General features: G+C 40.7%; 1 protein-coding gene across 1 annotated transcript in view; it reads right to left on the bottom strand.

The window, feature by feature from the left end:
• LOC122562603 (uncharacterized) overlaps positions 1–13,052 on the bottom strand; it is a 269,073-nt gene that overhangs the window by 165,468 nt on the left and 90,553 nt on the right. The window contains exons 12-13 of the mRNA XM_087999793.1: positions 8,913–8,960; positions 1,478–1,534 (exon numbers count right to left, since the gene is read on the bottom strand). Of these exons, the coding sequence (XP_087855919.1) occupies positions 1,478–1,534; positions 8,913–8,960 (105 nt within the window). The remainder of the gene's footprint in view (positions 1–1,477; positions 1,535–8,912; positions 8,961–13,052) is intronic.

Here is a 13,052-nt window from a genome sequence, read left to right as displayed (position 1 = left end):
CTGTTTTAATATAGTTGTTCTTCTGTTTATGCTATTAATCCAAGGAAACAGGCACAGAATGCAGCAGAGGGATCATTTTCTACAAATCCAACATGTATAGCAGTCATTATTAGCTACAACTACATCTAGAGGAGTAAGCAATGGGACATAATTCACCAAGGAAGTAGAGGGTTCTGTTGCAGAACAATAGCTACAGACATTGGTGCTGCTATCTGCAATGATTGACGTCCAGTGCAGAGGAAGACCAAGGGTATTCCAAGTCATTGTGTCATACTTATGCCACTAGATAAGAACTTATTTTCATAAGGATTCAGTGACAATCAATTCAACATGCTCGCTGCTTTAAGCTCAAAGGGAAAATTGCTCTGTTAGTCAAGAAATAGTTTCTGCATCAGTTTTCTGATGAAAGATCATCAACTTGAAATGCTAACTTTGTTTTTCTTTCCATTAATGCTACTTGAACTGCATTTCCAGTTTTATTTCAGATTTTAAATATCTGCAGAATTTTACTTTGTCATAGAAGATAGGGACATTTTCAAGATGTGGGATTGGGAATGTAAACAATTGATAGAGATGTGTTGGAAAAGCAGGAGAAGAAATATGGAAATGTCGTGTTGGAGGAAAATGGACTATTCATCAATTTGAGTTTGATGAAGATGATAATTTGTTACAGTTGCAGCCTCAGTTCCATATTTAGAATTGATAGCAACAACAAATTCTTACAAATTTATTACAAATTTATTTCAGGGAGAGGATGGCACAGATTGATTGTCTCTGGACTGGTAATTCAGAGACCACATCATGTTCTGGGCAATTGGCTTTGAATCCCACCATTATAGATGGTTGAAATATCAGAAAAATGTGAATTAAGATCTCATGGTGAAATCAATGTCTGTACTAACCCCCTTTAGGGAAGGAAATCTTGCCTGGAGTCACCTATGTGTTCTCATGTGACTATCTAGGCCAAAGCAGCCCTCTGATTGGCACCACATCTACAAACATTCACTCCCTCCCCTAATAATGTACAGTAGTAGTGTACAAGATGCACTGCATGAATTCACCAAGAATCCTTAAACAACACCTTCCAAACCCATGACTACTTCCATCTATGTGGACAAGGCCAGCAAAAACATCAGAGAACTACCTCTCATGGAAGCAAGTTCCCCTCCAAGCTACTCATCATTCCTTCATTGGCCTTCTTTCATTGTTGCTCAGCCAAAGTCTTGGAATTCTGTCCTTGGCAGTGTTATGAGTATGCTGACACCAAATGGGCTGCAGAAGTTCCAAAAGGAAAGCTTACCAGCTTCTCAAGGGCAACTAGGGTTGGGCAATAAATGCTGGCCCAGCCTGCAACATCCAAATCCCACTAAGGAACACAAAAAAATTAAGTGTTTACAAAGTATGCTGAAAACGAATTAAAAGAGTCATGAAGTGTAATGGAATTAACGAAATTGTAAAATATTTCATAAATATTTACCTTTTTGAATAGACATGAATTCCTCTTGCATAGTATCGGTGAAAGAGGAGGTCACTTCTAAGGATAACAACAGTGTATATTATTAAACTGGAACAATCTTTCTGAACAGTCAATATATCCAAATCTAAGAGTAAAATCTCAGTAAGTCAAATCACACAGAAATCCAGTGGCATACACATCACCTGAACTTTGCGATATGCAAGGTAGCCATTATGAGCTTTCAGCTGACAGCAGCAAAAGCAAATGGTGAATTAGAATGCCAGAGTTCTTGTAGCTAATATTCTGAGTGTTTCAGGATACATTGTAAATTGAAAAGAAAGAGTTAGAAAGACTTAATATTTCCCAATGAAACTCTGATATTGTATATTACCCAATCACTTTCACCACTGACAGTTTCCAGACCAAACTTGCATAGTTTAACATTTAAAAGAAAACAGTAACTTGGCAACTGTCAGCAGAAAAAGTGAATTGGGCATGTACAGTATCAGAGTTTTTTGTGAACTGTTCCGAACTATTCTGCCTTTTCCTTTTAAACCTGAAATCTATCCAAGAAAAGCTTTTCATCTTTGGCGCCGAGTGTTTACACCAATCAATAACAGGTGTTTAAAAAGCCCAATATTGCCCCTTTTCCAGATTTGGCTAATCTGGACTAGCCTATGTGAAAGTTTGGCTTGTAATAGGTATTATCTGACTGATTTTCTCAATACGCTCAGAATTTTGAGGATTTTGACTTTGACCTATCAAGGTTACACTGTAACTCTATTTCCCTGCCAATATCATTAAAAATTTAACATTCCAAATCTTGGCAAGCCAGAAAAGGCAAATGGAACAATTGTGCTGATGATATGGCCCCATTTACAGAGGTACATGAGCCACTTCTTCTCCACAGCACAAACCTGTAACAGAGATCTCAAACAATTATGTAATCCCATTAGTATATCATTGTACATTATTGGTGAGTACTACGGGATGAGTTGGAATCTGTAGGGATCAAGCACAGCATCCAGCACCAAACATTTTTCAAGGGCTTCTGGTTGACCTTACACTGAAAGAGTTATTCACAAACTTAAATTCTGTAATAGGGCAAATTCCAAAAAGTGCCATTTGTGGAAGTAGTTATGGAGAGGTTATAGTGGGCTTTCTGTTGAAAAGAACACATTTCACAAACAAGGCTGTTATAGCAGTAAACTGGCTGCTCCTTCCCAGCATGCAAATTACTTCACAAAGATGACATTTACATAAATGTGTTACAAACGTGACTGTTTTTTCATTATTTTTATTATTTTATCAATTTTGGATTGGAGCTGTGAACTGGGATCTAAAGATGACTAGACTGTGGGTGATGGCTATATTAATATCAAAATTAATAATATAAATTCATTTTGCTGATTTGTGAGACCAGGATTGGAAGTTAATTGAAGGCTAGTTCCTGATCAAAAGGTTCTGCAGATGCTTCATCACTAAGAAACAGCATTAAACAGGTAGAAGAAGTTAGTTGGTAATTAGGTCAGTGCCTGAAAATTGGTTCCAGCAAGTCTAGAAAAGATGGCAGATGCTGAATGATAACTGGGACTTCATGGAGGAACCAATCAGTCTGTTGGGGAGTAGAGTTTGATGTGGATTTTAGACTGTTTCCTGTGAAAAGGCAGCTGGTTGTTCATGCCACAGCAAGAAGATTTGAAAGTTCCTTACCTAACCTCCCATAAAGAGTTGGTGGAAGTTCAGAGAATAGAAAACAAAGTATTAAGTTTTTTTGTGTATATCTAAGTGAACAGTAAAGGTGACCCTGATCAACATCTTTAGAAAATCAACCAAAAAACCATCATCCTTGTGGAACAATGCAGAGTAGAAACATTTAAGTAGTCTGGCCAGTTTTTGTTATTTTATTTATCCTGTAACTGTGCTTACTTGCCTGTCTTTTGTATGAATGGTACTGAAAGTAAAAGTTTCTGTATTGTTAATAAAATGCTAAGTTGTTTGGTTAAGACAAAATCTGATGTCGACAGTTGATTATTCACAAATTCTGGGTTGTTCAAAAAGTCTGATTAGGACCCACTGGAGTAAATTTTGAGGGTTTTCATTTTACCGTGTTTTGAATATTGAGGTAAAAAGGCTGATGTGATTTGTCTGCCTGTCTCCATGTCCTAACATAATTAGGGACTCTAGTCCTGGATCTTGAAAAGCAGACAATGAAGGCCTGGAATTGGATTTTGGTATTTAAAATGGGTAATCGGGGATTAGATTTGTATTCAGACTTGAGATGACATTGGAAATAGTTAAGGAATTTCTGAATTCGTTGGAAGTTACCATGGTACAGTTACAGGATACGATCAAAGTTAATTTAGCAGAATTAACTTCCACACTGGACTAAAGTTGCCAGTGGGGGCAAGAGTAGAGTGGTGCTGGAAAAGCATAGCAGGTCAGGCAGCAACTGAGGAGCAGGAAAATCGACGTTTCGGGCAGGAGCCCTTAATCAGGAATGGTGCTGGCTGCCTGACCTCAGATGCTGCCTGACTTGCTGTGCTTTTCCAGCACCATTCTAATCTTGCCCCCACTGGCATAAAGTTGCCAGACAAACCAAGAAGGCAGACATCATAGATTTAATAATGAAATAGCTGAGTTTAATGGAAAAAAAGAGGTCAGGTGGTATAAGCAGTAGATCAGATGCATCAGAGAAACTTAAGTTGTAGTTCAGGCAATAGAAATTAGAAAATTTGAGATGGAATTCCAAAGAGCGTTAATTCCAAAGGGCAGAGAAAGAGAAACTAAGGGAGGAAAGAGAGAAAGAAAGCGAAAAAAGCGACAAAGGGAACAGGAAATTATATTAAAAATGAGACCTTTTTGGCAAGTTAAACTAAAGGTTTGAGAAGACTTGGAAATCTATAGCCATAGTATGTTGTTCAGGAGATGCTTAAAGTGAAGTATGTGGAAGCACTGTTCTTGTTGCTTGAGAAGATGGCACAAATTATATGGCCAAAATGAAATAGCACTTACCCGTGCAAAGTAAATTAACTGGTAAAGCACAAGAGAAACACTCTGTCAGAGGAACACTCTCGGGATAATGATGAGGTGAAAAGGGCTTTTCTAAGCACATATTAGTCCCAGAAGCATACAAGCAGAGGTTTTGGAACTTATGGAAGCAGACTAAACAAATTTATATCAAGTTTTAAAGAGTTAATCAAAATAATTTTGATAAGTGCTGTTGATAAGCATAACATCTGATGTAATGCTAGAATCTCTTAAAAAGGTTGAGAAAACAGGGCATTTAGAACATAATGTAAGAGCAAATTATTGCAGATGCTGGAATCTGTACTGAAAATAAAAAAAGTGCTGGAAATCACAATGGGTCAGGCAGCATCCATAGAGAGAGTGCAAGCTTGTTTTGACAAAGAATCATCTAGTTAATCCTATAAAAATTTACCTCGTGGATAGGCAGCCTCCATTTCTTGCAGTGGGAGCGCTGAGAGCGAGGACCAGGGGACTACTGGGAAGGTAAATTAATCCTTTAAAAACTTATATAAAAAGCAGGAGCGAACATGGGCGCGGCGGAGTAAGAGAGGTAATATATTTGGGCAGTTGCTTTACCCAAAATATAACTTTGGTAGTGTCTCCTACCCATCCTCCGCCGCTAACCAAGAAAGAAGGTTTTGTGCACCGATTTGGTAAGGTTACTTTTTTTTTCAATAGTCTCTTTGGGAATTCAGAACAGTGGGTATGGATGTTAGGGCTGTTGTATGCTCCTCCTGTAGAATGTGGGAGGTAATGCTCACCACTAGTGTTCAAGCTGACTTCATCTCCAGGAAGTGCACCCAACTCCAGCTTCTCAGAAATTGTGTAGGGAACTGGAGCTGGATAAACTTCGGATTATTTGGGAGGCTGAGGGGGTAATTGAGAGGAGTTATAGGGAGATAATCACACCTCAGATACAGATAAAAGGTAGATAGGTTACAGTTAGCAGACGGAAAGGGAACAAGCAGACATTGCAGGGATTCCCTGTGGCCCTTCCACTTAATAACAAGTGTACTGTTTTGGATTCTGTTGGGGGGGATGACTTACCAGAGGTAAGCCATGGGGTACAGGTCTCTGCTCAGAAGAGAAGGGGGGAGAGGAGTAGAGCATTAGTCATTTGGAACTCCATAAGTAGTGGACAGATAGGAGTTTCTGTGGGAACGAGAGAGAGACTCGTGGTTGGTGTGTTGCCTCCCAGGTGCCAGGGTCTTGAAGGGAGAGGGGGAGCAGCCCCAAGGCGTGGTCCACATAGGCACTAATGACATAGGTAGGAAGAGGGATGGGGATGTAAGGCAGAAATTCAAGGAGCTAGGATGGGAGCGTTAAGCTAGAACAAACAGAGTTGTTATCTCTGGTTTGTTATTCGTGCCACTTGCTAGCGAGGTGAGGAACAGGGAGAGAGAGCAGTTGAACACGTGGCTACAGGGATGGTGCAGGAGGGAGGGATTCAGATACCTGGATAATTGGGGCTCTTTCTCGGGTAGGTGAGACCTCGACAAACGGGATGGTCTACACCTGAACTAGAGGAGTACTAATATCCTGGGGGGGAGGGGGGAGGTTTGCAAATGCTCTTCGGGAGGATTTAAACTAATGCAACAGGGAATGGGAACCTGAATTGCAGCTCCAGTGTATAGGAAGTTGAGAGTAGTGAGGTCATGAATAAGGTTTTAAGGTCACAGGAGTACACCGGCAGGCAGGAAGGTGGTTTGAAGTGTGTCTATTTCAATGCCAGGAGCATCCGGAATAAGGTGTGTGAACTTGCAACATGGATTGGTACCTGGGACTTCGATGTTGTGGCCATTTTGGAGACATGGATAGAGTAGGGAAATGAACGGTTGTTGCAGGTTCTGGGGTTTAGATATTTCAGTAAGAACGGGCAAGGTGGTTAAAGAAGGGGGGGTGGCATTGTTAGTCAAGGACAGTATTAGAGTGGCAGAAAGGACATTTGTTGAGGACTCGTCTACTGACCTAGTATGGGCTGAGGTTAGAATCAGGCGAGGAGAGGTCATCCTGTTGGGAGTTTTCTATAGGCCTCTGAAAAGTTCCAGAGATGTAAAGGAAAGGATTCTGGATAGGAGCATAAGTAACAAGGTAATTGTTATGGGGGACTTTAACTTTCCAAATATTGACTGGAAACTATAGTTTGAGTACCTTAGATGGATCTTTTTTGTCCAATGTGTGCAGGAGGATTTCCTGACACAGTATGTACATATCCCAACAAGAGGTGAGGCCACATTGGATTTGGTGCTGGGTAATGAAACAGGCTAGGTGTTAGATTTGGACGTAGGTGAGCACTTTGGTGATAGTGACCACAATTCAGTTATGTTTACTTTAGCAATGGAAAAGGACGGGTACAACAAGAGTTGTAGCTGGGTGAAAAGCAATTATGATGCAATTAGGCAAGATTTATGATGTATAGGAAGCGGAAGGAAAATACAAGGCATGGGCACAATTGAAATGCGGAGCTTGTTCAAGGAACAGCTTACTGCATGTCCTTGATAAGTATGTACTGGTCAGCCAGTGAGGAAATGGTCGAATGAGGGAGCTGTGGTTTACTAAAGAAGTTGAATCTCTTGTCAAGAGGAAGAAGAAAGCTTATGTAAAGATGAGACATGAAGCCTCAGTTAGAGCGCTTGAGTGTTACAAATTAGTCATTAGCGACCTAAAGAGAGAGCTAAGAAGAGCCAGTAGAAGACATGAGAAGTCTTTGGCAGGAAGGATCAAGGAAAACCCTAAAGCTTTCTGTAGGTATGTCAGGAATAAAAGAATGACTAGAGTAAGAGTAGGGCTTGTCAAGGACAGTAGTGGGAAGTTCTGCGTGGAGTCCAAAGAGATAGGAGAGGTGCTAAATGAATATTTTTCGTCAGTATTCACACTGGAAAAAGACAATGTTGTCAAAGAGAATACTAAGATACAGGCTATTAGACGAGATGGGACTGAGGTTCATAAGGAGAAGGTGTTAGCAATTCTGGAACATGTAAAGATGAGACCCCTGGGCTGGATGGATTTATCCTAGGATTCTCTGGGAAGCTAGAAAGGAGATTGCAGAGTCTTTGGCTTTGATCTGAGTATTGCATACAGTTCTGGTTGCTGCATTACAGGAAGGACATGGAAGCATTGGAAAGGGTGCAGAGGAGATTTACCAGGATGTTACCTGGTATGGAGGGAAGGTCTTATGAGGCTGTTTTCATTGGAGAAAAGAAGGTTAAAAGGTGACTTAATAGAGACATACAAGATGATCAGAGGATTAGATAGAGTAGACACTGAGAGCCTTTTTCCTCGGATGGGTGATGGACAGCACAAGGGACAGAGCTTTAAATTGAGATGTTATAGATATAGGACAGATATCAGAGGTAAGGTCTTTACTTAGAGAGTAGTAATGGTGTGGAGTGTCCTGTCTGCAATAGTAGTAGCCTCACCAACTTTAAGGGTATTTAAATGGTCACTGGATAAATATATGGATGACAATGGAATAGTGTAGCTTAGATGGGCTTCAGATTGGTTTCACAGGTCAGTGCAACTTCGAGGGCTGAAGGGCCTGTACTGTACTGTAATGTTCTATGTTGACTCAAAACTTTAGCTTGCTCATTCTCCACGATGTTGCCTGACCACCGTGATTTCCAGTATTTCTTGTTTTCATTCAGAACATAATGGTAGGACTGGGGAGAGTCAACATGGAAGTAAAAGGAGAATCATGTTTATCAAACATGTTGATATATTTTGAGCAGAATAGATAAAGGGAAACAATGGAGATGATATATTTAGTTTTTCAGAAACCTTTAGGTGAGATCCCATGTTTGAAATTAGTAAATGAAAGCTGAGTATGTGGGATTAAGGTAAATGGTTTGAGAACCAGGAGAAAGTGAGGACTACAGATGTTGGAGAATAAGAGTCGAGAGTGTGGTGCTGGAAAAGCACAGCTGGTCAGGCAGCATCCAAGGAGCAGAAGAATCGATGTCTCGGGCATAAGCCACTCATCAGGTTTGAGAACTGGTTACTAGCCAGGAAGCAGTTGTTTTCAGGTTAGCAGGCTGTATTTTGTGGAGAATGTATTCAATGACCAAAGACATTGGAAAAATGGCAATTATGAGATCAGAACTACAGTGAAATTGAGAATGATTCTGAATAATTGGATCAAAATAGCTTTAGAAAGAAAATTCTCAGGTTGTCTCAGAAAATATAACAGCTAATTTAAAAATTAAAACCAACTTTCCTTTCAAATGCTGCTACTGAATAATTTTCTTGAGCAGAAGTACTGTGGAAATTCACTGTGTGTGGGGACAATAATGCTCTTCAATGTCCATCCAGTTGTACTCAAAGAACAAAGTAATGAATCGTTGAATATAATTACATTGACCAGAAAGTAAGAGAATGCATATTCATGGCATACAGTTCAAAGCACTAACATGTGCAGAGTTTTACATACCTTTTGGCTTCTGACAAGGATCTGGCATTTCAGCACATGAACTATCTTCTGCAACGGAAGTATATTTCAAACGTTCAGGTAATGATAATGTAATAATACAGAGAACCCTTGATTATCCGAACAATACAGGCAGGGATACTCGAATGTTTGGAAAATCAAATGCTGGATAACACAGTTTGGCCAAGCATCGGGACCTTGCGGTCTTGCTGGATAATTCGAAATTTGGATAATCGAATGTCGGATAATCATGGTGCTTCCGCATTTCCTATGTGCACTTTTGTTCCATTTCTCAACAATATCACAAGGAAAAATAAAAATTATTTGCTTGACTTAGTGTGGATGATTTAATTAAATGATTATAACTGCCAGTGGTTATAATTAACTGCTTATCAGATGGGTGTGCATTTAAGTAGGGCAGGATGATGCAGAACTGTTTCTTGAGCTCTGTACCTTTAAACTTTTAATTTCTAATAATCTTCATGTACCTCACATACTACGCCCAAATTTCAATCAGTGTTTACTGGTTGCTATTGCCAATTAATGTGTAATGACTTTCCTCACTTCCCATACCTTTGCAACTTGTCATACAACTTTCACACTAGACTCATTCTAGATTCTTCAAATCATCTTTTTGGCCAGCGCAGTTACTTCTGTTCTTGAAGTACAAGTTGGCACATAACATACCCCTGGCCAAGGTAAATTTGATGGCAATGGGAAGCATTTAATTGGGCAGATGGGGATTCCACAGTCTTCCCACTTCTGTTCTGACTAAGACATTCTTCTGTGGAAGAGTGAACAGCCAGAGAAGGTAGACCACATTGATATAAACACCATACTTAGAAAGAGGAATCAAGTACTGAAAGCATATTTCAAATAGGTAGGAAAGATATTAAAATGGAAAATGACAAAAGCACATTCTCAGGAGTATTTATAGTGCCTTGAGCTAGTGAGTACAAGTGCAGAAATGAACAACTGAACATGTGGCTGGAGAACTTACAGGAGGGAGGGCAGCAGAGTTTTGAGGGTTTGGGTCTGGTTCTGGGGTAGGTGAGACCTTTACAAGATGTATAATGCTGTGCACAATATAAATTAGGAAATTAGAGATGCATGCAACATGGATAATACTGAAATAATGAACAACTTCAATTTACATATATACTGTGTGAACCCAACCAACACTAATCCTGTTGAAGAGGAATTCCTCACCTGATGAAGGAGCAGTGCTTCGAAAGCTAGTGCTTCCAAATAAACCTGTTGGACTATAAACTGGTGTCACGAGATTTTTACCTGCCTGGAGTGTGTACAAGATGAATCTCTGGGACAGTGAGTTGAAGAAGCAAGTACTGACTGGGTGACTTCAGATTTATTATCATGCAATGAGAAATACCTTGTTAATAGTTTGTTGTGAAAGAGTCTTTGGGAACTGATGACTATAATTGGTGCAGAGACACCATCTTTTTATTTTTCAGTATTTTTGATTTTGGACTGAATTGGTAAAGAACTGCTTTGAAAACCAAGGATTGTTGAATGATTGCTGCAGCAGAGATCCAGTGCTCAGTGGAAGTGAACATGGTGTGCATATATAACCAAACACTGACATATGCAGGCTGACACACAGTTTTGGGAACCTGGGTTTGAGTCCCAGCACGGGCGACTGAGTGGAGTTTGCACATTCTCCCCATGTCTGCGTGGGTTTCCTCTGGGGTCTCTGGTTTCCTCCCATAAACCAAAAGATGTACAGGTGAATTGGCCATGCTAAATTGCCCATAGTGTTAGGTGCATTAGTCAGGGGTAAATGTGGGGAGGAGTCTGGGTGGGTTACTTTTCGAAGGGTTGGTGTGGATGTGTTGGGCTGAAGGGCCTGTTTCTACACCGAAGGGAATCTAATCTCATATTCTAATATTGACATTATTGGGAGACGCTTCCACCCACACCTTCATACATTACATTTACCTGTAACATGGAAGTCAAGTCCATTTGCTCTGATGATACGCATAAAACTACAGATCACACTCAAATGCACATCAGAAGCAATTGAAAACCCTATAGAGTATCCTGTAGGAAAAGGAGGGCAGTGTTGGACAGGGTTTGGGAACGGGCGGGGTGTGGTGTTGGACAGGGTTGGGGGCGGGCGGGGTTGGTTTTGGATGGGGTTTTGGGGGTGGGTGGGGGGGCGGTGTTGGACTGGTTTGGGGTGGGACATGGTGTTGTGCGGGGTTTGGGGGGTGGGCAGGGAGGTGGTGTTGGACGGGGTTTGGGGGTGGGCGGAGTGCGGAGTTGGGGCAAACAGGACGGGCAATGGGGGGGTATTGGGGGTGAAACGGGGGAGCGAGTGGGGGGCGGTGTTGGGCAGGATGGGCTCGCATGCGCTGTGCTGCTGCCTCCTCTCCTGAATGGGGAGCAGACCTAATATAAAATGCGGAGCCCCAGAGGAAAGGCATTGAATCAATTAACCGAATAATCAATTATCTGAACGAAATTGTGCCCACCCATCTCGTTTGGTTAATCGAGGTTTCTCTGTAAATATCATTCACAAAAATGTATTACATTTGTGTTACCACTATCTCTTCTCCCTCCATGTCTCTGACTTTACAAATTCAACTGTTCTGAACAATGTGTTCAAAGTGTATTCATTTCAGACTTGGAAAATGGCAGGACGTCGGTTGAGGATGGTTGCTAATTCTGGTTTTGCTTTTCACCCTTACTGTACTGGAAGATCCATAAATCTCTTTTACAGAAGTTGTAGATTGTAAACTTTTCTGTCAGTCTTATATCTTGTTTGGGGACCTTTAGTCTTTGAAAGAAGTAATTTACTTTTGCCTTTGCAGTAGACATGCAACAACCCATTCACATTAAAGGCTGCTTCCTCTGTCCCATGTTCCACTAGATCTGTAGATTGTAGCTTTACATTTTACAACCATGAAATTTTGTCAGATAATACTATAAAGGAAGGAAAAAGGAAGGGATAGGATGTGTGAGCATCATATTGCACCATAGAATTGTAGAAGTGTCAGGATATTTGACAATATAACAAATATAAAGTCATTGTATCTGAATGCCCAAAGCATTTGGAATGAAATTAATTTGTTAACAATGCAAGTAGAGGCAAATGGAGGTGATTTGGTGGGGATTACTGAGATGTGGTTGCAGGGATACCAGGTTTTGAACTGGATATCTAAGGGTACTCAAAGATTTTGGAAGAATAAGCAGGAAGGAAAAGGAGGTGTGTAGCTTTGTTAGAAAAGGAAAAGATCAGTGCTGTCATGGTAAGTGAAAGAAATGGAGATCAAAACTTAGAATCAGTTTGGGTAGAAATAAGAAGTTGCAAGGGAAAGAGGTCCCTAGTGGGAATAATCTATAAATCCCCAACAGCGGTTCCACAGTGATGAACATCATAAACTAGGAAATACTGCATGCTTGTAAGCAAGAATATAAGAACATAAAACATAAGAGCGGGGTAGGCCATCTGGCCCCTTGAATCTTCTCTGTCATTCAGTAAGATCATGGTTGATCTGTATCATGGACTCAGCTCCACTTACCTGCCTGCTCACCATAACCCTTAATTCCTTTATTGTTCAAAAATCTTTGTCTTCAAAACATTCAAAGAGGTAGCCTCAACTGCAGGGAATTCCATAGATTCACAAATGTTTGGGAGAAGAAATTCCTCCTCAGCAAAGTCCTAAATCTGCTCCCCATTATTTTGAGACTCTGCCCCCTGGTTCTAGCTTCATCTGGCCAGTGGAAACAACCTCCCTACTTCTATTTTATCCATTCCCTTCATAATTTTATATGTTTCTGTAAGGTACCCCTCATTCTTCAAAATTCCTATAAGCATAGTCCAAATCTAGTCTAATCTCTCTTCATAAAATAACCCTCTCAACTCCGGAATCAACACAGTGAACCTTCTCTGCACCCCCTCTGATGCTACTACATCCTTTCTCAAGTAAGGAGACCAAAACTGTACACGGCATTCCAGGTGTCGCCACAAGCCGTGGATGTTCTATCAAGCTTATTCTCCTTTCCATTTTCACTGTTATTTCTCCCTATGCCCCTGGCATTACAAAGTAATGTTTCTTGAGCAGCCATTCCCTTGCACGATAGATCGTACTGCTCTCTCAGGTCCATTCAATGGCACGTATA

Source organism: Chiloscyllium plagiosum, unplaced genomic scaffold, assembly GCF_037043375.1.
Source record: "Chiloscyllium plagiosum isolate Xiang-an unplaced genomic scaffold, Cpla_swu_hap1 HiC_scaffold_24, whole genome shotgun sequence".
Classification (NCBI taxonomy): Eukaryota; Metazoa; Chordata; class Chondrichthyes; order Orectolobiformes; family Hemiscylliidae; genus Chiloscyllium; species Chiloscyllium plagiosum.
This window is presented reverse-complemented; position numbering and strand designations above follow the sequence as displayed.